The sequence below is a fragment of the Sylvia atricapilla genome, chromosome 2 (genome assembly GCF_009819655.1).
Source record: "Sylvia atricapilla isolate bSylAtr1 chromosome 2, bSylAtr1.pri, whole genome shotgun sequence".
NCBI lineage: Eukaryota > Metazoa > Chordata > Aves > Passeriformes > Sylviidae > Sylvia > Sylvia atricapilla.
This window is the reverse complement of record NC_089141.1, coordinates 65,655,169-65,680,385: the sequence shown is the minus strand read 5'-3', so window position 1 is coordinate 65,680,385 and position 25,217 is coordinate 65,655,169. Positions and strand designations below refer to the sequence as shown.

Below are 25,217 nucleotides of genomic sequence, written 5' to 3'. Positions count from 1 at the left end.
CTGTACCCATTGCTAACTACCTGCTAAAAAAGATATATCTTTTTTGCTCTTGAAATGCTTGCAGAACAAATATTCCAGACTTCTTGAGATAAACTGGCTAAAGTCATCTGCTTAGAATTTACATTCTTAGCACTTTTAAAATTGAAACGAATAAGGATTTAGGAGAAAACTGAAAATCATCATAGTAACGAGGCAGGGGGGATTCAATTTCATTGTTTCAGTGCTTTATAGCGTAGACAAAATTTAGCCTAGCATAAAATTTCAATTTCAACCAAGACAGCAGAGCAGAGGAAATTTTTATCACTTGAAAAATTTATCTTTAACACTTAATTATGTTAACCTGGCTCCAGATAACTACCTCCAATGACCGCTTTTTTTATAAAGCCCACAAAGGAGTCTTACTACAAGTCATAAAAAGAATATTTTACCAAATGCAGTTACCAGCTTTAATTCTAGGAATGCGTTTAAGCACAGAAAGACAAGTAAACATCTAAAGCCATGACAGAACTGCCTGCTCTGTTAACACAGACTTCATCACACAGGAGGCACTTTTTAAAAACCAAAACATTAAAACTACTGCTCCCCCAGCTATTGAATACCCCACATTTACAAACTTCAGGAATGAACCAGAATTTTACCGTGAATGACCGTGGAAGTGACGAGATTCCTCTTGAGTGGACACCAAAAGGTCTTGGTGTAACCACAGATGTTAACCTGGAGGTATCAGTTTTCTGGTAAGTTCTCGGGAGAGAAGCTGAAACCTGAGCTGACCCAGTTTGAGCATTCACTGAGTAGCGAGTGGACGAAAGAGCCGAGCTCTGCTCCCGCTCCTGCGCCAGGCTCTCCTGTGGCACAGGAGCTTCTCGAGCAGCCGAGCTCTCCGGCAGCTTCTCCTTGGGTAGCTGTGTGCTGTACAAACTTCTGCTGTCCTTAGTGCTGTAGGAAGTATCTTCTTCCAAATGGTGATCTTTGGCTGCTGACCAATTTTTGGCTGCTGTGGAAGGTGCTTTTTCTTCACTGAACACATCATCATTCAATGAATATGCCCAGTTGGGTTCCTGTTTCTGCTGCTCATAGGAGTCCTGATCTCTGTCCTCCCTATGGGAATAGATCCTGTTAAAATACCAAAGTGACCCAACAAACAGGCAGGCCTAAAGTCTTTCAATTAGTAAATGTTTAAAGCAGAGCATAAGCCAAATAACCTATCCCCAGTAAATGAAAATGAATAGCATAATTTAAATTTATTAGCATTTTTGTTAATTTTAAATTTTAAAAATATTAGCATTTTTTTAATTCTATCATCCTCCTCACACCCCAGTTCAGCGCTCTCATAACACTGAGACATACTACTATCACATTATCAGGCTGCCACCATGACAGAAATCTTTACCAAGAAAATTATAGCTTCACATAACTATAAATTATATAGATACACATACATTCAAGTTACACATCCTCAGAAATTCAGATTTATTTAGGAAAGAACTATAGGACTATAAGAACTATAAGATAGCCCTATAACACTACCTGAACTGTATAACTGTGCTTGATGTTTCTCCTCTATGAAAATGGCATGCTGAATTTTAAATACCTACATAAGACAGTGCCCTCAAGTTCAGCTAATTTTTTTTTATTCATTCCTTTGTCGTAAATGGAAAACCACTACTAGGATAATCTTAAACACACCATTTATAAGATTCTTATCAATACTGAACATTCAATACAATTAGCATCCATACTTTTATTCATGGAACTAATTTTTGTCCTCACAAATAAATAAAAAAAATTTAAATCAATCCAACAGATTAGACTTATCTCTTTTATGAATATATGTTATGTGCATATTTCCTTCAGCTCAGTCATATGTGCATTTGAATTAATTAAATAAATAAATAAATAAATAAATAAATAAATAAATAAGACTGTCACCACTAGAAATGGTACTGTGCAGTTTACACTTTTTACTTGTTAGAAAGTAAATACCTAAAGGAAAAGTTAGGGTTGAAGGGGAGATCAAGTAAAAGTTTACAGCATACATCTGTGACATACATTAAATTCTGGCTGCAGTTCTCCACAGTGGCTGAAAAAAATAGCAAAATCAGTGGTAGAAGGAAGAGAGATAGTTAACTTTATCCTTGAGTAGAAAAGGCAACTATCTACTTCAGTGCTATTGTTTTAACTAATGTAAAGAGAATGCAAATGTTTACTTCTCAATACTTCTATTTACGGATAGCTGAGTAAAATATCATTTATAGAGAAAGCTGTTTAACATTCTGTGCAAACAGAGCATTAGAAGACCATATTCAGCCCTTCAATTGCCTCAATTACTACATTTTATTTTGCAACTAAAATTGTCAGGGTCTCTGCAGAACCAATTGCAACTTGCTGGTAAAAGCTTCTCAAAAATTCGAAGGAATAAAAATGCTGAGATTTATGTTCTAAACATAATACTCCCATTAGGACCATTACCTCTCCTGCTGCATTTCTTTCAGTGACTTGGTACTCCTTCCAGACACCTCAGACGCTCTCCTTTCAATTTCTTCTCTCTCTTCCTTTTTCTTTTGCAATTCTGAAGTGTAACTCTTTCTACGATTCTTCCATTTTGCTAGATCCTATTTAGAATAACATGAATGTATACCATCAAATTTTCTCAAGGCCCCACAGACTTACAGAGGCATCCCATTACATGCTATTTATTGCCCTGATTTTATTTACATGTCTGCATCACAGCCACATTTTCATGTACCCTTCCCCTAAATGATAAAGGTGTTATCATGTTCTAGTTAGGGTTGCAGGCTCACTGCCTCCTTAAGTTAACAATTGTAATTATTGGACTGTATGTCATTTGACCCATTTTCCTCCCTCCTTATCATTTTAAATTTTATTTTAAAGTACTTAATTCAATCACACATAATTGAAAACTAATGCAAATGCCATCCATCTGTATTTCTTTGTTGAGGGCTTTAGAGTTTGGGATATCATCATTTTTCCAAATCACTAATATGTTAGACTGATACACTAGCTTGAGAATAAATATGCACTAAATTCTAAATTGAAAACAGATATTTCTGTAGTTCCTTCATTTCTGTAAAACCGCAATGTGAACTGGCGATATTGTCCATGAAATACCAGAGCTGAGTTAAGGGAAGTACTGAATATTAGAACTGAGATGCATTAAACTAACTTACGCCTTGTTTGGTGCTTTGTTCTTAATTTCAGCTTCTTGCTGATACCCATTCTCAAGCAGAGATTTTAATAAATTGAAAAGTCTTTAGATATGCTTATGATGCTGTGCAAAGCTACCATACAGTTTACAAGCTGAATTTAAGATAGAATTATCAGGCGATAAAAGCCTCAAGAATTTGCACAAGGAAGTATTATTTCTTCTCCTTTTTCCCAGAGGATCAAATACTCAGACATTCCAATCATTTCTCCAAAAAAAGTATTCAAAAATTGCAGATAACACAAGAAACTATGCCCAAACTTCTCTTTATGCCCACAGAAATCAAGCCTGAAGGCTTTATTACAATACATGCAGTCTTATCCTGAAGTATTAATCAGAAACTTAGGACAGAATTTAAAATCATTTCAGTTCTGCATTAAACAGGCATCCCCACAAACTCTGGTAGTTGCATGAGATGAATTGTTTTAGAAGACAGACCCACAAATTGCTCCACACATGCCAAAATTTGTTTACTAGGGACACTGAAGGCACCCAGCCCTTCAAGCGGGATGCACAAGGAGAGTTGAAAAGGAGTTCTTACTTCTTGCCACTTTAGATCTTGTTCTTGTAACTGTTCCTTTATCTTCTGCAGCTCCTCATAACGGATTTTGCGCAGCGTCTGCAGCTCCTCTGCACTGACATCATTCAAAGATTTACTCCTAGAAAGGCAAAACAGAACTCAGCTGTATAACATCCTAGCCCTCATTTACACTAGTGAAACCTTCTGAGAGAAAGACTTATATTAGTACAACTGAATGCTCATGAGTGTTAATTTGAACGGAGCGGGAAACACACAGGCAGCTGAATGAGAAAGACTGCGATGTGCTGTAGTGCCAACACACAAGTCATTAGTTAGGTATTTGAGCAAATAAAATCAGGTTAAGGGAATAAGCAGCTCTGGACATCTCCACACTGGCCATTCACATTGAGCTCCTCTTAGAACACTGCTACTGTTTTAACTTCTTATTCTCTTTATTGATCTTGTTTCTTTCTTTAACCCAAAAGGCATCCCCTACCCTCAAGTCCAAATTCCCATCCTTTGAGTTCTCTCCTGTAACAGCCCCAGTATCACCTCCTGCTCTTTCTTTCCTTAGGCTAATCACAAAATCAAATCAGTTATTGATGCACATTCCCAAAAGATTAAGAGTCACTCACTGCTAAATGCTCAGTTCATGGATGTCACAGGCCCCACTAGCCTATGCTGATCCTCCCCAAGCCTCTGAGATGCTTTCCATTCAAGCCAGGATAACACAGGCATCTTCCTGCTAACTTCTTCAACATGGCTTCAGCTTCCCCCAGGAACTCCTACTTGCTAGTTCCCTTTAACCTAAATTCCTCAAAGCTCGCCTTTCATGCTCTCCCCCACCACATGCTATTTTTTCCTTTATTCTTTCACACTACAGTGATAAACATAACAGGACATTTAGTTCAGATACAGAACAAACCTCCTGATGAGATGTGACCACAAGCCTCTGAGACAGTAAGCAAAATGCAGGTGTTTCATCATAAGGTTCAACGGTGTAACACAAACAGAAAGACAGATTTCGAGGACTTGGGGTTATTTTTTGTTTCTTAGTATTCAAAAATACATTTTTTTCCATTTATCCAAAGTATGAGTTACAGAGGGATGTAACTAAGTTCTAACAGGACTTGAAAATGTGGCACTTCTCTGATCTGATGGAAAATCAGATAAAAATCAAAAGAGACTGAGCAGAGAGCCTTGTGCTAATCTGCTGCATTCCAAGAGATCTCTGAACTAACAAACCAGACTCTCACTTCCTCCCCAGAGGCTGAACTCACTTTCACTGGTAACATAAGACTGGCCTCTGGCCTTTAGAAATAAAGGCTTGGGCATTAACTCGTCATATCTGCTCACTTATCTATTTTCTGAAAGAGAAGAGGGCCTAATTCAGCAAAAATCACCTGGCTGCTATTGCAAAAACTCTTTTCTTGTACAGTTTTTTTCACACATTTTTAATGCTTAAGTTATATCACACATAGAACTGTTTTAGAGTAACCAATTTCTACATAAGGGTGAATCAAATTTGTTCCAGATGAGTTCAAGAAGATGTACATAACTATAGTTCCCACTTCTTTCTCTTGAGTTACCATATCTGCCTGCAAAAAAATATGAAAATCTTGACCTAAAGAAAATATAGGCTAAGGAAAGGTATATTCATACCATGGAACTAGATATTAGTTTTAATTACAGTCTAAAATGAAAAATCTAATTAGCAACTTGAGTCTTCTAAGTCTCCCTCTCCTAAAATCTAACTTTTCCTGAAACATTTCACACTTCTGGAAGTGTTTAGTCGTTTTCCAGGTTTGCCTCAGGGTAAAATTAGAGAAGCAAGTAAATAAATAAATAGATAGATAGATAGATAGATAGATAGATAGATAAATGGAAATAATAATAAAATCATTAGAACATCATGCATTCCCAAGTATTTAACATGCCATCACACAATAAGTGGGAAAATTATTTGTCTTTGAGTCGCAGTTCATCATAGACATATAAGCTCCCATGACACCAATCTATAAGTTTACCACTGAGCATTCAATAACCTGAAAGATATAAAATAACCCCAGATCATTCACCAATCCCATTATAAATATCACTGGTTTTAATTATTTTCAGGTTCTAGCTGTACAGCCTTCAAAATAAAATATTTGTTAATATTTCATTACATGTACTGAATGTTTTAAAGCCTAATTAAATACAGAATAACAAATTTTTCACTTCAGCGAGAATAAAACATTAGAGCTGATTTTCAAACTGCCTGATAACCATAACTTGAATACACAAGACAGCAGAGGGAACTTTTGCCATACACAGCTTTTCTCTCTTACATTCATTAAATAAATTGCAAAGAACAGAGCAACAAAGCATCATGCACAAGTTTTCAGCACGAGTTTTTAGCTACTGTGCATGCATAAAGATGAAAAGAAGCCAAAAATACAGCATTACAACCTTTCAAGCTTTTATAGAACTTACCCTTGCTCATCAGAAAGCTTTTGAAACAGTCTGAGAAATCAGAAACCAAAAAAGAAAAGATTCAGTGTCTTGATATTGATAACAACATCAACACCATTAGTAGACCAGCACTCTCATTAAGTGATGGGGAAACTGAAAGCTTGGGAACCAGCCAGCATGGAATAACACATCAGGAATTGGACACCAGTCAAAAAACACACCAGGACTTGCATGATGGGCAAAGTTGGGCAGAACTGTCAGAACAAGGCTGCCTGCAAGTTTCCAACACTTTTCATTTAGCAATACAGCAGAAATAGAGCCTTGTATTATTCCTGCACCACTTCAGGCCTGCTAAAAAGCATGATGCTCAAAAGAGACTCATTTCAATAAATTAAAATTAATGCCAGCTTGAGTCCCAGCAAAAAGCGTGGCTTACAGAGGTTGTTTTCTTGTTACTTCAACCATTGCTGACACTAACTGAAAGTAATACTTAAAGTGTACCAGAATAAAAGAACCTAAATGGAAGTTTAGCACATTAATCCTTGAACACAATTAAAGCAGAGCAATTCAAGACGGTTTTTAGTATTCTTGAATATGAGTATTATATAATATAGCTATTTAATTCTACTGAATAAAATTTTAAAACATGCAATATTTCCACGCACTTCAGAAATATTTCTCAGTGAAGCCCGAACTTTGTTAACAGTATTAAGCTTAAAAATTAAATGCAGCAACATCAAAATATCAACTGGAACACAGAAGTGTCTTAGTCATAAAGTAATGATGCACAGCTGGGAGATCAGCAACTTGCAATGCCGTATTTTCAGAGCTAAGTAAACATTTGGAACCCCACTTTCCCCCAGTAAATACAAAATTCAAAGCAGAGATAGGAAGGACTTAAGAAACAGTATTCAGTCAGACAACAGAAATTTTGAGGCTACTTGGAAAGAATGAATTGAGACTATATGAAAGTTAGGAGATAGTATTGGCAGAATAAAATATGTCATGGTGGACTTTAATATCACATAGACACACAGCTTGCATGCACCATGACTTTGGGCAGGCAAAACACTTCTTTTTTTTTCACTTCATCTAATCATCTAAGAACTGTAGCAGGACAATTTACAAGGATTTTTAAACTTAGGTGCAAGCAAGAATATCAGAATGCCCATTTTCAGATTTTGTCTTTAAAGCATTCATGTGTTTCAGAAATGTTTTCACCTATTATCTTGTAGAATAAAAGAAACTATTTCTAGCCTCCACAGTCTTTTGAATAGTCACTATTCCTGTTCAACCATGGAAAGAAAATTATGCAGAATTTTGGCCCTGAGGGAATGATAACATATTTTCTCCAAATTTGCAGCCTAAAACTAAAAATCTTTATAATTTTTTGTTGAAAATATGGTATTGCAGTCATGAGCTTCTATTGAAAGCAAATAAAAAGCTTGTTCAAGGACGACACGAACAAACAGCAGACTGGCACTCTATGAATGGTTCAGCACAGGATGATGCTTTTCTGAATGGGAAGGGTTCAAGAGCACTCAATCTGTGCAGGACACAACCTGACCTCTCCACCATCTGCCGTTTCTTGTGTCTAACTTTGCTGGCCTCCCTGATTGCTTCCCACTTCTTCCAGTCTTCTTCACTGCATGGACCCGGGATAAAATTTACTGGCTGGACGTTGCTTCCCACTTTCCAAGATTCAATCTTGCGGGTCAGCATATCATCCTTCTTATGGTGTAAAGATGGTGACAGCACTCTGCCATTGCTCTTCTTTTCCTCTGGTATCGTGTTTTTTTCAAGTAAACATAGAAATTTGGACCGGATCTCTTCTGGAAGACTCCATGGATCAGGAAACAGTGCTGGGTGGTACTTGTCAGGAGCACCTGATAAAGGCACCTCTTTTTTCTGAGAGAGGACTTTACGAAAAATCATGTCATCCTTTTCCAAATCTGGAATCACAGTTTGGCCCTCTCTGGGTTGCAGAACTATCTCACCCTCTAAAGGAGGCTCCTGCTCAGAGAATTTCTTTAAATACCGGGGGTCTTGAAGAACAACTTGATTCACATGGAAAGCCCCAGTTTTCCGAACAAACAAATCATCGTTTTCCAAATCTGGATATAGATACCCATTTTCCTCATCTCCTTGCTTTCCTCCTGGCATAAAGGAAACATTCTTTCTACATTTTATGAGCCTAGGGCCAGATGTAGGATCAATTCTGGTCTCCATTTCAGAAGACACGTAGTCAGTGTATTTTTGCAGGGCCTGAAGTAACGAAAACTGACTGAAGCATATAAAACAAAAGGAGGGAAGTAAAAATATCATTAACTAGCAAGAGACAAGCAGATCACAACGTATTGCAATATACATTTGGTTTAGACTTGCAGTATCCCAAGCAGAATGACGACACCACTTGGCATTCACCACCACTGACCGTAGCACAGCACACGCCAACCAATGCAAAGGTATCCTGGCATCCTAACCTGCTCAGAAACATCACACTTACATGCTCACACACAAAGCCAGTAACCCTATGCAGCATGTTACACTTTCACATTACGTGTTTCAGAAGGCCAGCAACTTAGGGCTACATTAAAAGAGAAAAAAAAAAAAAAACAAACCCAACAAAATAGCAGAATAGTAATAACCAAAAAAGCACCACATCACGGGACACGGTTTAATTTCATTTAGCTGTTGCATATCCAGCCATTTCTTTTTGATGCATCAAGAGAACAGCTCATGCAGCAGTATCAACCTGGGCTGATCAGAAGACTCCAAGATTTTTCCTTCTGCAATCTGTGACAATGAACTTCCCATATATTCAGCAGTTGGCTTATAATTCTGATCCCTTCTGCAGCTACTGTTCCAGTCAAAACTTGATCTTGGTTGATTAGCAACAATGGCAGAGCTTTGTTTGTAAGCAAATTCCTCATCCTCAGAATCTGATCTCTTTCTACTGTGCAGCAGCACAAAGAATGAGCAGAGGAGAAAGAAAAAAAAACCATGAAGTGTACTCACTGAGTAAAATACACAGTGGCAACAGTGCAACAGTATAACAAAAATAATATTTCAATTATTTAAAAAAAAAGAAAAAAGAGCAAAACACATCCTGCTGCTACACTGGCAATGAAAATTAAAAAAATCAAAGTCATTGAACTACACTTTATTTAGGCTTTTCACACAGGAGAGAAACAGGCATGCATAAAAACGCACCTGAACCCTTGAATCTCTTTATACCAGGGTTTGAAAGAGGATTTCTTGATTTTTTTCCATAGCAATTCTTCCTCTGGAGTCCAAAACTTAGGAAGAAATTTATCAAAAGCAACAACTGTATTTGGCGCTGAAGAACTTAGCTTGCGAAAATAGAGATCATCTTTTTCAATGTTTGGGATGCCTACTTCTTCCTCGTCCTCATCAAAACACCCAGATAATTGTGAAGGATTGTTAACTGTTGGTTTGTTTTCCTCTTTAGTATCCAACTGCCTCTGCCTCCTCTGGTTACTGTTCAAAATATCCAATCAGTTAAGATATTTTAGGAGCAACTTGACATAAGGAATGCAAAAAGACATGCTTTTTGGCTCAGGAGCTCAGCCTTGTGAATGAAGCATATTAGTTCTCAATTTCATCACTGCAGCACCAGAAATAAAAAGATATATTAAATTTAAAAAAAAATTAAAGAAGTTAAATGGTTATATCAGCACCCTATCTCCTCCGACAAAAATACAAAATTTGACAGAAAAAGCGTATCAAATTATCAGCTGTGTTAAAATGCTGATTAGAAGACTAACTTTATAGAGTTATTAAAGGGCTGCGATTTAGGTAATGCAATAGTTACTGGATCTTGGATTAGTATCTCTGACCTCAGTGGTTCAAGCATTGCAGCTAGTGGACCAGCTGGAAAACTTTCTCGAGAGCAAGATTTAGGAGAGTCATTGTGCAACATGAAATGATGTCCAGGTGCAGCAGAGCTTACAGGGCTCTTTTTGACTAGAAATCTACGATTGGCTAAGTCATCCAAAACAATGTCGGGCAGTCTTCTTTCATCTTCTGAATCTGAGCCACTGTCATACTCATAGATGATCTGGAGGGAAGCTGGATTTGTGAGCCCACACTCTGCTCTGCTATTTTGGCAGGAAGCTACAGCATTCGTTTCACGTCCACTGAGGTTGACCGAAACAGGAATAGAATGAAGACAGTGAAGTCATGAAGGCAATGGTGAAACTCAAGAACTGCCCACTAATCTCATCTGTATGCATCAAGAAGCCGGACAACGGAAATTCATCACTATATTTTGGAAGCTTTAACAATCAACTAAAACTGAAGGTCTATCTCGTGTGAGCTCGCATTTAAGACCATTTAAATATATCTAGAGTCTGGCCAGCTTCAAAACATTACTCAAACATCAAAAAACAACACAGAAAACCGAAACCAAAAACCGAACCACACAACCACACCAAAACATCCCCCTTGATAAAACATGGAAAATCAAATACTTGACTTTTTATTGCAGCAAGAGCAGCTTTTCTTTAACTAATAAAGAAGCAACTTATTGAAAAAATTCTAAATCAAAGCCCACTTTACTAAGACCACACACCAGTACCTTGAAAACGTTCCATCTGACTCAGTGAAAACAGGACTTGCCCAGCTCCTCCTGTTGTCCTCATTCTTCTCTGTCCTCTTCTTCCTTAAAGGTGCTGGCACATATGCTGTCTGCTTGTTTTTGTTGGGTAAGAAACGATTGAAGTCAGTGGTGGGTTTTGGTTCAATCACAGAAATCCTGCGGTAAGACCTGTCATCCTTATGGGAGTCATGCATTTTGGAAGGCAGTTCCGAGTCTGTGTCACTGTCGCAACCTTAGAAGAGAGTGAAAAAAAAGGGAAGACACAAACATCATTCTCTAGACATGCTTGTAGCTAAAACTTGAATCAGTGTCTTCTAAAATCCATTTATCTCTGTATTAGAGATCTTTCAGCTGCAGATTTGCTGAGCTACTGACAGGACACCAGGAGAGGTATTTTTAGAAGTCTGTGGCAAAGCTGTGATAAGATCCATTAAACTCTATTTGGTTTGAACGATCCCCCTGCATTTGTTCCATTCTTTCATTATCACTGCTCCCTGCAGGAAACAAAGTACTGGCCTCCAGACTAAAGACAAAAACCAGCACAGAATTTTTTTAATTAAATAGTATCTGCAAAATAAATTTACTAACAAAGATGAGTTAACAGCAAATAACAGCAATGTGCTCACCTCACCAGACTAACATCCAGTAGAAGCCCAGGGTACATCATATTTGTTACTTGGTTAAATCTTGCCTTGCACAGATCAGCAATGCTCCATGGAGCCTCTGCTCAATGATTTTCACAAAATCCAAAACCTCACAATTTTCATAACTTAAGACCTACAAGTTGGCATTGAACTTTAAAACCAGCAGAAAAACGCCAGCTAGAGTGCTGCTTTAGGGATCCTGCATCACTCTCTTCTTGTCACCTTTATTTTCATTACAAACTACTAACAAAGTAACAAATACTATTCAGTATTTAATCTAGGTGGGGAAAATCTTACTGAATTTTCACAAATGAAATAAAGACATAGCAGTTTGACATAGTCACCCTAAGAACAAAGCTTTTGCAACTGGTGAATTTTAGGTCATCCCATCCAGATCTAATTTCCAGCAATTTCCCTTACAGAAGCCTGAGAATATACCCTGGACACACACACCCTCTAATGTGTCAGTGAGAGCAAGAGTTTCAGCAACCCTCCCTAGCAAGACCTGTATGAGCAGTGCCTTTTTTCTACCAACTGTAAAAGGTCAATATTTACTTAAGCAAAATGCAACTGCAGCATTTGCAAAAGTAAAGTTGTCTTTCAAGCTGGTTTAAGTACCGGATATCCAAGTTCCAGGTCCATACATTGTCTTCTCCCACACTAATAAGACACATGTCAACAAAAGATTTTAGAGAGGAAAACAAACCTTCACTGCCGCCTTTCAAGGTTATATCTGATGAAAAGCTTGTGCAGGATCTTGAACCAAGAGAGTCCAAGCTATCAAAAGAATCGTCTCTTTTATGAGTAGCTGAAGATGAAAACGGCTCTCCACGGTCAACGTACCAAATATCGCCGTACCCACTATCTCTGCCACTTCTGCTCAGCTGGCTGGACTCTTCAAGAGCCTACAAGAGTGAGTTTTAAGGTATTTTTTAATAATTTAGAGTGCAAATGCTACTCACGAGTTGAATTCACAAACAAACTTCAACAAAGACTACTGCAAAACTCTAAAACACATACACAACAACACATATAGCAACTTGAACCAGGAGACTTGATAAAAGGTCCTTAATTTCTTTCATCTCAGGCAAAGAGGACTGAGATAGGGCTCTTCACAATCTGCCACATCAATTAGAGCAGAAGGATTCTGAAATTCATATGCATAACAAAAGAACAAATGTAAGCTAAAAGTCATTCCTTTCATACAGAACTTGATAGCAAGCAAAACAAATAAAACAAACTACTATGTTCTCCAAACTAAGTAGAAAATGAAACCCCCAAGAGACTGTTTAGAATTGTTGCAGTATAACAAATTATAAACTTCAGGCTATTCTTTTAATTTCTATTTTTGGATTCCTTACCTTAGTGTATGCTTGCCCTAATAACTTCTCAAATGCTTTAAGATTGAGGTATGGACCATTATAATCAGGGTCACCCTGAGCTTTTCTCCCAAGCCAGTATAGTGTAATCAAAACCTAAAAACAAACAGAAAAAAAAATACTGAATATGAACTTAATTACTTTCCTCTCATGCCATGTGCCAGTGTAAAAGAATCTCAGCATGCTATTAGAAATGTTTCCACAAGGAACTGCAAAATCTTGCATACAGTATCAGCTATGATTGTCACCAAAACCAATTAAAGAGTCCAAGATACTAAACCAATTATGATGCATCTCATATATCTCAAGTAAGCAGATATAAGTAGTGTTTTCAATTATTACAATCATTTGGGAAAGCAAGCTGAACATAGCGATCATTGTAAAATGGCATTAATTTACATCAGATAAATCAACAGTTGAAGGATAAGTTAAATATGATAGTACCATAAACACAAGCGTTTAAAAATAATTAATCACAATTAATGTGCAACTGTCTTACATTTTTCACTCTTCTGTTGGTTTCCTCTGGTCTGAAGCAGGGCAGAGAATGAGAAAAAGAAAAGAAAACAAAATGTTTTAACATTGCTGACTTAAAATTCAATTATTATTCAAGACATAAAAAGTTTCTAAACCAATTATCAGTCAATATATAATATGCAACTATGACTGCTCCAAAAGAAATAAGAAGCACTTCACTTTAAATACAGTCATAACTCTCTACTAATTCAATTGTTACATGCAAAGTGAGAAGCTAGCCAGTCTATTACAGTTTCTGTTTTGAGAGGTACACAGAAAGGCTCTAGGCATTTTTAACTAGCTCTTATTTAGTTACCAACAAAATAGAAGTAGAAAACAAGCTGTTGATTTTGGGAAATATAGCCTCTATTAGCCAGGGAGATCACAGAATCATGGAACAGTTTGGGTTGAAAGGGTCTTTAAAGATCATCTACTTCCAACCCCTCTGCCATGGGAAGGAACACCTTCCCCTAGACCATGTTGCTCAAAGCCCCACCCAGGCTGGCTTTGGAAGCCCTACATGGATGGAGCATCCACCACTTGCCTGGGAAATCCATGCCAGCGCCTCCCCATCCTCAGAGCAGAGAATTTCTTCCCAATAGCCAGTCTAAACTGACCCTCTCAGTTTAGTCATTCCCCCTTAGTCCTGTCACTACATTTCCCTGTAAAAAGTCCCTCTCAAGATTTCTTGTAGATTCACTTTAGCTGCTGGAAGGCTGCTACAAGGTGTCCCTTGAACCTTCTCTTTTACAGCCTGAATAACCTCGGATTTTCAATTCCATATGAAATGTACTGTTTTCTAAATTATTTGCCTTAGACAACACTTTAGCCAACAGCAAAATTCTCAGACCAAAAAAAGGAAAACTGCAACTGGGACATCTGCAAAGAGACGATGAAGAGCTGAAAGGATAGCTTTGGGTTCTTTTATACAAATGTGTTTTTCAAAAAAATATTAAAAATATAGACAGTCACTAACATTAGAGAACTTTTATATATATATATACACCCAGTCTGTAGCACACTTTCAAAGTGTACCAACAGACACTCAGTGTGGTCCTGTTCTCCCCGTGCTCATTTTAAGAGCAAGAGAAGAAACTTCTTCAGTAGGAGGCTCCAAAAACCTCCTGGTCCCAGGTGTAAATATTCAGTGCTGAACTGCAGTGATTGAACAACATTGTTGCCTGCAGCACCAGCAGTTATGGAAGAGCAAATGGCTTAAATACACCAAAACAGCTCTTCACCTGCCCCAGACGTTGGTTTGGAGCTGGTTTGGCTGCAAACTTCACACACAGCATAGTGAGGAGGTTCAAACAGAAAAGTAGAAATTTCACATACAGCAGCAGAAAAACCTATTCAGGGCTCTCTAACGTGCCAGACCAACAATGTGTCAAGGTATTTATCCTGTTTCTGTCTGTCTAGGAACACACTAGTCGAAGGTTACAGGAAAAAAAGGAGAACAAACCATTCAGGAAACAGTAACAAGTCAGTGTAATGAGAACAAGGCCTGGTCAGCCTAAGCATTATTCTTCGTGGAAATGGAATAGTCAATGAGACGTGACAACCGTCAGGGACACAGACCATCCCATCCCTCCCCTCCTCTTCTTTCTTCCTATTTTGAGAGTACCTGCTCCCACTCAGTGGCTCTAATTGCCTTGCCCATCCCCACATCATAAAGAAATCAGGCTATCAGGAACACAAAGTCCTGAGATGGATTTGACCTGCACCGTCCTTGCCTGCAGCTTCCTTAGTATCTCATGCCAGACATACTTCTGGCTTTGTAGCCAGTGACCTCTTTCCCACAGATAAGGAAGAACCCTCCTCCTTTAATGTGAAATATTTACACTTTTTGGTTTGTTTTTTAATCCCTTTCAAAACCCATTGTCATTCGTTATTCACTTGAGACCATCTATGAAGAAAAATTTTTTTCCAGTAGGCTAAATTTTTTGCCAGTGTCCATGTTGCAGGGCACACCATAGCTGTGACCTAAGGTGCTACTAGAGACAGGCTGATTTCCCAAGCAGAGAACAGAAAACTACTCTTATATCGACATTACAATTCTCATATCCAGTGGAGAGCATTTTAAAGATTATCATTCTTTACCCTCAATTCCTTTTGTTAGCAGAATTTCTGAGGTTTTTTGCAATTATAAAAGCAGAGGCCCTTGTTAAGGTTGCCTTAAAGTTTCCTCCCAAACTTTAGCAGTCCAGTAAAGTGGAAAACTCTACCCTTAACTGGCAGGAGCATATACCCAAAAGGCTGCCAACCTTCACATAGACCAAAGCTACAAGACTGAGCACAATGATGTCCATTTCTGCTTTCCTTGCATTCTCTGGCATAATTTTGTTTTGCAACAAGAGCAATATTTAGTTGTCTTTATATTTAATAGCATTTCCTTACTGGAATAACCATAAATACATTAGGCCTGTGTACCAGGACTAAAACCAACACAAAGTTTAGGACATTCAGGTAAACAAGACCGTTTGAGACCAAAAATGCAGGCAGGGAGATATTTCACAGACTTGAATGACAGACCTTGCTTCATTCCTGTTTACGCTGCTAACAAACAGACAAGTTGTTTACTCTTCATTTGTGAAGTTTCTTCACTTGCATTCTCCTTCTCTGAATTGCATCTATTGCTTTCTAAACCTTTTCAACAACTTGTCACAGTAGACACAGTCTGAGCAGAAAAGGAGAAGAAAAAAAAAAAAAAACCAAGAGAAAACCCTGGTGGATCTAGAACACTGTTCCTCATTTTTATATGCATGTATTAATTACTTGATGGTGCTTAACCAAGGAAAAGGATGATCCTGAATAATGAATGTACTGTCCTAGAATCTGTGTTAAATGATAGGTATATAAATTTTTTCTTTTGGTGAAAAAAATCCTGATTAAAGAAGCAATGTTGTTACCTTACTGGAAGCTCTTAAAATTAATTTTTTGCCTAAAAATTTCACATCTGCATCTCCTCTGAGGCATGCAACTTGAAGATGGAGTTTGGATCCACTTACTAACATTCTCTGTGTAAAATAAGAATGTTTAAAGCCTTTTATATGTACAACCTGTCCAAGCTCATCTGTGTTTAGTTGCACATGCCATTGCCCAATTTCCTTCCAAGACACTCCATTTAAAATATCTATTGGGTAAGAATCTATTGGTTAGAAGAGTGATACAAACTGAAGAGCATTTAGGAGGAATGAACTTTTCCTCCTGAATTTTTTTTTTTTTGAGAAAATTTCAAAATTTCAATTTTGAGAAATTGAAAAAACCCCAAGGCTTTTAATTCAATTGTAGTAAATCAAAACACAAAATGAATAATTCTACTATGCAGAAGTTCTTCATGAAGTGTTACAAAAATGCAACTACTGTTCAATCTATGCAAATAATTCATCTGGGGTCTTGTGTATAATTCTGAAAAGCTATAGTTCATAGGATGGGACAAGACCAACCTCACCAACCTCAAGCACAGCAAATTCTTTGCTGCTGGAAGAAGAGACATGACCCTACAACTTTTCTGACAAACTGTTACCTAACAGCAAGTTCCTGCTCTCACCTCCAACTCCCCTCTGCAATCCTGGCTCTAAATACACAGGGCTCCAACACTCAGTTTCTCACACTGTATTTGATTAAACCATTTAGAAGATGGAGTACAAGAACTTCAGCAATGTATATTTTAAGGTTTTTAAACACTCTTGGATACTTACAACTTTATTTTAAACATAAGTCTACAGCACTGAAGGGTGCACACAACTGTTTGTAGAGACATTTCTTGTACAACAGTTAACTTAGGAACTGATGGGGTAGCTCACTTGCTAAAGTGTTCTTCATCAATGCAAATAAATGCCAATACTACATTTGGTTACTGTGAAAGAAGTCTGTTTTTTCCTGTTTTCATCCAAAGTTGTCAGAGTTGATGCTAATCACACTCTTTATGAATATTGGTGTAACCCAATTTCTGGTTTGAAAAGGTGAATACCTTTATACTGAGAGTTTTAGGTGGGCTGCTGCTTTGCTCAGGAGGGCACAGCCGAGGCTGCATCTTAAAACTAATCTGCTGAAAGAATTCAGTTCCTCCCCACAGTGCAAAGAAACGCTACTTACTAAATTACTTTGTGTATTTTTAAACATTAACTTCTCTGTCTTCCCACAGGTTTTTTATATCTCCTTTCGTTAACAATACAACTTTGCTAAAGATGTCTGAACTAAGCAAAGAAAGCTGCTAAGTAGAGCAGTTAAGATCTTGCTGGAAAAATTTTACTATAAATACTTCATCTGCTCCTGCCACAGTCTCCACATTTAAGAGCCCACTCTGAGGCTTAAAAGAAAACCAACACCAATCTACCTATCCTAACCTCAATACCAAATTCCAGCTAACAAAGAGGCCTTAAAACTGTAGAAGTAGAATCCAAATTCACAAAGCATGAACCTTAATTGTTGGTAGTGGTATTAATAAAAGTTTCCATACAACTTCAAGATTAGCTACCCTGAAAAAGATCTCCTAATCACCGCATGAAAGTCTAAAGGCCATGAGATAACAACGCGTGGGGAATATTATAATAGCAATTGTGAAGCACAACCGCATAAATCTGAGTTGAACGCTGATGAAAAAAGATGTGAAATTACCACCTGTGGAGAAATAATACCTTCTCTGTAAATCATCTCATCTACGTCAATCCTTGAGCAAACAGAAGAAAGACAAATGGGACTGGAATAGCCCTCACTTGTTGGCATGTGATAACGCTTAGAGACTAAATACCACCGTTACATTTGAACATAACATATTGACAAACATCACTTCCAGCCAGCATGGGCCGACAGATATTTCTCTAGTGAAGACTGCTCCAGAAGAAAAAAGCAAAGTGACACGGCAGATCAGCACACTGAGCCATAGCCCAAGGAATAATTTATTCTCAGCTCCACTGTTTGCTCAAGGTTAAACAGCAGAATTAGTCACCAAGGCCCTAGCCTGACAATACAAAGGCTTTGGCAGCAGCTCTAGCTGAAGGATTTCCTGGTCCCCCTCTCTCTTCCAGCCACTCCTGTTTTCTGCCCCTGTGATTATGCCAACACAACCCTGAATCACGCTGTGGTTTCACACTGCCAGAGGGCTACACCTGTTTCTGCAGGTTTTTCCTAAACACGTTTTCAACCCCAAAATGGCATGCTGGTCTGTTTTAGATCATGCTCATACAAGAAACTGCACCAGCACTGTGGCAGAGACAATATGTTGCTGCAGAGGAGTGGGTCTTGGTGAAGGAGAACTTTGCTCCAGACACCAGTATTGTGAGAATCCTCATGTGATGACCTCAAGACAGAGGTGTTCTGTGCTTCCCATTTTTAAGGAGTGAGGAAAGCTTGCTGGGATTATTTTAATGCATTTTGGGACATTTAAAATTTAAATAAATAAATAGTAGACAATCATACACCATAGAGGAGCTAGCAGGCCTAGCTATTTCTAAGAAATTGTGAACTAGACTATGTGAACCAATTATAAAATATATCCACTGAGATGCACAGACACCTCTCTAGTGCCTCCATACAAAAGAGCAGTGCACTTTAAGAAGCTATATATTTTTTTTACTTATTTCAAATCTTTTAAACAATCAAATCAATAGTTTAGATTTTATTTTTCTGACACACAATACGGTTGTTTCCCCATATCTTAATATGTATTAAATTCCAGCAACAGGCAACTCATGATGTAAAATCTACTTTAACAGTTCACTTTACTATTTTCCAGGAAGAACAATGTGGAGTTCAAGACCATATCCAAAATACCAGAAGTCTGAGCAAAATTCTGGAAGATTATTTTAAAGCATCCTGTTCAGAGAAGGGTCTGTTTCTCATATAGAAACATCTTTAAATATAGTTATCAGTTGACAATTTAAAATAAAAACCAAAACCAACAAAAAAAGAAACAAGTTTCAACAGAGATTCCTCCTTCCCAAAACAAGAGTTAGCTGCCAAGAATACATGTGGTCCTGTCCAAAGTGATAAGACAGATTTGAACCCATTTACGGGGAGAAAGAGAGAACAGAGACACTCCCACTGATAGAAAGGAATGTGCCAGTGACAAATGCACCCTGCCCAGTGCCAACCCATCCCTTGGTGACGAATACTTCAGAAATCCCAACAGCTGCCAACCCTGTTTTCTGTCCCTTCCTCTGAACTACAGACCTCACAAACACAAGACTTGAACAGATTGCTGTTTAGAAAGAAGTACTGGTACTCTCCCTTTGAGCTTCCATCCATCAAGGCAGCAGTCACACCTCCAAGATGCCCTTTGAAGGGCTTGGAAGAGCCATACCCTGGCCTGGGAGCTGGAGCAGACCAGCTGACTACAGGAAAGCCCATTCCCCAGCTCCTTGCAGAGCTCCAGGCGCCCCAGCCCCACATTGACCAGCTTCACTTACAATTCCGAGGAAGATGTCAGAGGATCAGAAGGACTCCTGCACCGCCGCCGGCTATTGCTGCTCAGGAGATGAACACTGCCTGTCCAACTAGCAGCGGGCTCGTGCTAAATTACAACCTCTTTGGCCACCTACTCAGCTGCTATTAATATTGCTGTTATCGGATTTCACTGAATTCCCACGTGCTGCTGAGAATAGAAAGGCTCCAATGGAAGATGTGGTTGCTGCATGGGTACAGAAACATGAGGACATTCCTCCAGCACTTGGATTCTTAGCAAATTGATATTCAACCCCAAGAGTCACAGTTCACTGCTGAGAATGCTGGAAATAAACCAGTCAGGCTACGACTGCAGAGTTAGAGAACAGCTTTTGGAAACACACCTTTCTATTTGACTATGAGAAGCACACACATTTTCCATAGCAACGCAACCACTAGACCCAACGCCACTCCTATCATAACAGCACACAGGGTCAGGTATAAAGTGACAGCAGAGAGCATTTCTCCGTGCCCCTACAGAACCCCTGGCTGACAGGAAGGAGCTCTGTGGGCCCTGATGAATGAGCAGCCTGTCTCCACCCCATGCCCTCACCTACTAATGCCAAGGGGTGGAGGAGAAATGCTCAAGAAGGGAAAGGCAGAGAGGGAACAGAGCCAGACAACACCCTCCATGGGAACACATCACCAACCATGGCTTCAGAGCCTGTCTTCTCACACTGCCTCTAGTGCATGGTGCTTCCTTGCTGATCTCACCCATTATGCCTCCACACCATTCTGAAATCCCTTATCAAAACAAAAACAGGCACTTCTAGAAAAGTGCATCAACCCTAGCAAGATAACATTATCCATTTCCTCATGCTCTTTTCTGACCCCTCCCTGGGTGGTCCATCTCTACCAGCTTCCTCATATTCCAGTCTAATCTAGAGGCTCTCCCAAAGAGAAAACTAGTATCCTGTAGGGAAGAAGGCACGCCTATGAAACAAAAAATAAAAATAAATCCCCCAGAAGAACAAGCAGAGGAGCCTCAATGATAACCTGAGCACTCCCTGGCACTTGTCTGAGGGGTGAGCTGGAAGAGTGGTATGGAGCACTCACTGCAAGTTGTTGCTGCAGCAAAAAGGAGGCTGACAGGATCACGCATCTTCCTGCTCAAATATTAAGCTCTATTCAAGAAAAGTTGGATTGGATGATCTCTGAGGTCTTTTCCAAAATAAATTGTTCTAAAATTTATAATAATTAATGCAGATTTGTTGACTGGTCCCTTTTTGTGACGTTTTCTTACTCCATTCTTAACCCTCTCTAAAAACTGTTCAGCTTCACTTATTACAGGCAACTAAACTGTATCTCTTGTACTGTTTTGTTTGCTTGGTTTTTCCAGGACAAAACTAGAATGATTTGCCAATCTGTATTGGGTGCTTTCAATTCCAGATCTAGACTGGCACCTACCAAAAAAAAAAAAAAAACCTAAAACAAACACACACACACACACACACACACACGCACACACACACACAAAAAAAAAAAAAAAAAAAAAAAAAAAAAAAACCCACCAAAACAAACAAACAAAAAAACCTCAAAAAACACCCCCCAAAAAACAAACCACCACAAAAAACCAAACCAAAACAAACCCAAAAAACCCCACTACACCAGCAGTGGGTCACATGCCATACACTTCAGCCAAGAAACATAAGAACATCCACTGACTTTTATGAGAAAAGACAGACTCTCTGCACAAAGTATTAGAAGTTGTGCAGTTGACTCTCAGCTCACACAGAGTGTTAGGAGTTCTCAGATCACTTTGGTCACATTCAAGAGGACTTCTTAATTTCAGAAATGAAATGAATTCCTTCTCAAGAAAAAAGCACTTTAATGCAAACAGTATTTTAGATAAACTGATAGCTATAATATCAGTACTTACATAAGCTGTAAGTAAACATATAGGAGTTTATATCTTCCCAAGTTGATACATAGAATTTGGAGCATATGATTTTGCTGCATCTCTCCTTTTATTTCCCTGTTGCCTTTTTTCCTTTTTTAAAAATCTGTACATATTGCAGTTGACCTTTGCACAAGAATTACATTAAATGTTCCCCCCTTCTACATTTTTCCTTCCTTGTACCTCAAGAATCAACATACTTGAGCTCATCCTGTTGATCATCAGGATCATTATCTACATTAACTTCTCTTGCACTTAGTTTTAAAGATCCTATGACCTTCATTCGCCCACAAAAATCTCGACCATATTGTATAAATTTTGTAGATTAATTTGAAGAGAAGTCAAGATGGGGAACATACAATTTTGCTAACAATCTTTCCAAAACAAATAGTTGGTATATCTGGAGAGTCACTAAAAAATAAGTATGAAAATAGACAATTAAGAGCAATCATGTAAGTTTTTAGAAATATATTCAAACCCACAACAACGTGCAGCTGCTAGCTTGCTCAAAAATAGTTTAAGGGCATTATATATATAAAAAAAAGTATAAAATCTATTATTTGCTTCAGCTAAGCTGCAGCGACCATGCCAACTCACTGCATTTTTTTCAAGACATGACCAAGACTCATTTTCTCTACTGCCTGATGCCTCTTTGCCATTATTAAGAATTTCCAAAATCATTGTCCTTTTTACTCCCAAGTCTAACACCTAACTAGAATATTTCAACATCCTCACTTTCTGCACACAGATGATAGAGGTAATTTTTTAGACTAGCCCTCAATACTGACCATTAATACATTAATTCCCACCAAGCCTTGATGAGACATGTCTGTACCAACTCCAGGTATGGATAAACAAGTCACTGCAAGGTAAATTAGGGTAAAAAATTTTCCATCTACCAACTACTCCTAGCAACTGCCTATGTGCACTCTCTTACACTCAGCCCCCAGGATTAACACAATTGTTCAGTTTGGATAGAGCACTCAGAGGTGGTCCCTCGGGAAGAGCTAGGATTTGGCAGGTTATACAACATTGCTCAGAGACAGATATTTTTATAGCTTCTGTACACAGAGAAGAGGAAAAAAACACCCCAACAGCCTCCTTCATTCACTCTCCTCCCTTGGTCCATGCCCAGGGAAAGATTCAGTGAATGTAATCCTCTGTTATCCTTCTGTCAAGCAAACAGGCAATAATGCAGAAATAATGCCTTGTGTATAAGCAAGACTGTTTACCACAACTTACAACACTCAAAAGCAAAGTTTACTCAGTTCCTCAGAGTGTGCAAAAAAAGAAAAAAAAAAAGCCCCAGAACTCAAGTCTATACTGAATAATTTATATCATATATTTGGCAATGAACATATCCTCTGATAAAGAAAGAGAGATGACTGACAGTAACTTGTACTGGGTGTTTCTGTGTTCACACTGGTGCTTACATCCAGTTTCACCAGTCCAAATGGGTTTCTTCTTGGCTGCTGTTGTTATAAGACATACTCAGAAAATAAATCAGCACAGAGGTGACTCAGAGTTACCAGCAGAAGCTACAGATGCCCTATTCTTGGCCCATAAAAGTAATCCAGGATTCAGTCCTCTCCAGTCATAATCTCCCCAGGAAAGCCAAGACCCATAAATGCCACGTATATGTATGAGGGATAGTTATATCTTCTGGAGAAGAGGCAGACCCCCTGCATTTTGGGGATACATGGAATTTATAGCACCTGAGAGTCACTGAGAGATTTCCGATGGCTCGTTTTTTCCTCTAGAGCAACTCCAATGTTGTGCTGCACAGCAGGACAGAGAATAGGGGCAGTGTACATGCCAGACTCTCTTTTCATTCTAAACTTTTATTATATTGTTAAAAAACAAGTGCTTTTTTGCTCTGCATTTCAAAGAGGGACTACTAAAAGCACAGCTTTTGGGAAAGAGTCATAGAGCTGGGACTTTGAAAAAGATTTAGATTTATGGATAGAGATACAGAGGAATGATGATGAAATGGAAGTACAAGGTAAGAACAGCTTAGTCCATGATAAAGATTTTGGCATCAAGATAAAATGATGCTGCATTGCATATAGTTTAGTCTCTACACTTGGACTAAAAGCTTTAAAAAACTACTGGGTTTTCTCAGTCATATTCTGGCAAAATATTTCATGAGCAAATAAGAAGCACTGAAAAAAAATTATAATGCTTCCTTTTTGGAATTGTGCCGTATTTTCTCTATGTTTCTTTGTGTTACCCTAGCAACACAGAACACAACATCATCACTCATCACACAGAGCACAAGAGTATGAAATGCAGACTGAACCTGACTTCTCTCTATTAAAGTCAATTCTCTATTAACTTAAGGTGATCAAATACATCCAAAAGGAATGAGATATGCAGATACAATTGAACTTTATTATTTCCTATGTTTTCTTGATCTGCCTGCATCTGTAAAGAAATATTTAGAGTCAAGAAAGAGCTCCTCAATTAACGCAAAGTCAAATATTAATCTATGCAAGGTTAACAGAAAAAAAATACGAAAGAGGATGTATTCCCTTGACCCAGCTCTCCCAGAAGACACAGTGTGAAGTAGCGGCAAAATTTAAACCAAAGACAAGAAAATCAAGCAGAATTCACCAAGTGTAGTAGACTTAAGGAAAAATGTGCCCTTTTCTTTTAGGGAACAGACAAGGTCTAAGACAAGTTTACACTACTTTCCATATCTCCTGCAATTCTCAGCTCCCATCCTCAGCTCCTGAAACATCCACAATTAATGGAGCTCCTTAAGGATTCAGCTGTTCTGATTCAGGTTTCTTATGGCTTCAGATTTATTTCTATAAGTTTTGAAATATCTAAATTCAATTTGTTGCTATCAATAATACTGGATAAATATTACCTTTTTTAATTAGCGGTTTTTTGGGTGAAAAACAATTTTTCCATCCCAAAAGAAAACAGTGCTTTAAGGCTACTTGGAGCAGCCAAGTCAGAGGGTATTTTTAAACATTTGCTCAAAACATTAAAGTTTCTGGGCCAGGTTTTCTGGCCAAGTTTTTAATGCTGGAAAAATGAATGCTTCTTTACTGTAAAGTGAGAGAATGGGTAAAAGTCCAAATACTTGCTTTGCCAGAATGTTAGAAAACTTGTGTGGGAGGCAAAAAATAAAAAGGGGGGGGGGGGGGGGGGGTGGGGAGAGGAGAAAAGTTAAGCTAGTCTGACCATATACCTCTGAAGCTGGAGAGTTTACACTCATTCTGACCATCCCAACCAACTGAAACCAAATGTGCTATTAGTCACTTAGGAGTTTCTTTTGTAAAGTTAGAGGAGTCTGAGAATAAAAACTTAAAGAAAATTAAAGATATAGGAAAACAATCCTAGCCAGGGAACTATAGATGATCTCACACCACTCTTTCACCAGTACTCATGAAGTATGTAATTTGTATCACAAAACTGATGACTGAGGGAAAAGAAAGCTTAATACACCAATTAAGACATCACCAAAATGCTCCAACAAGCTATTACAACTAAGTCTGCTGGTAGGGAAGG

General features: G+C 38.3%; 1 protein-coding gene across 2 annotated transcripts in view; it reads right to left on the bottom strand.

Moving 5' to 3' along the window:
* LMO7 (LIM domain 7) overlaps positions 1-25,217 on the bottom strand; it is a 131,923-nt gene that overhangs the window by 32,053 nt on the left and 74,653 nt on the right. Inside the window, exons 5-16 of one of the 2 annotated variants that reach the window (XM_066313394.1) lie at positions 13,341-13,371; positions 12,824-12,937; positions 12,169-12,367; positions 10,798-11,050; positions 10,058-10,357; positions 9,411-9,698; positions 8,953-9,153; positions 7,765-8,481; positions 6,219-6,248; positions 3,765-3,882; positions 2,470-2,612; positions 639-1,098 (exon numbers count right to left, since the gene is read on the bottom strand). In XM_066313394.1, the coding sequence (XP_066169491.1) occupies positions 639-1,098; positions 2,470-2,612; positions 3,765-3,882; positions 6,219-6,248; positions 7,765-8,481; positions 8,953-9,153; positions 9,411-9,698; positions 10,058-10,357; positions 10,798-11,050; positions 12,169-12,367; positions 12,824-12,937; positions 13,341-13,371 (2,854 nt within the window). The remainder of the gene's footprint in view (positions 1-638; positions 1,099-2,469; positions 2,613-3,764; positions 3,883-6,218; positions 6,249-7,764; positions 8,482-8,952; positions 9,154-9,410; positions 9,699-10,057; positions 10,358-10,797; positions 11,051-12,168; positions 12,368-12,823; positions 12,938-13,340; positions 13,372-25,217) is intronic. The other variant, XM_066313395.1, reaches the window with a different exon arrangement.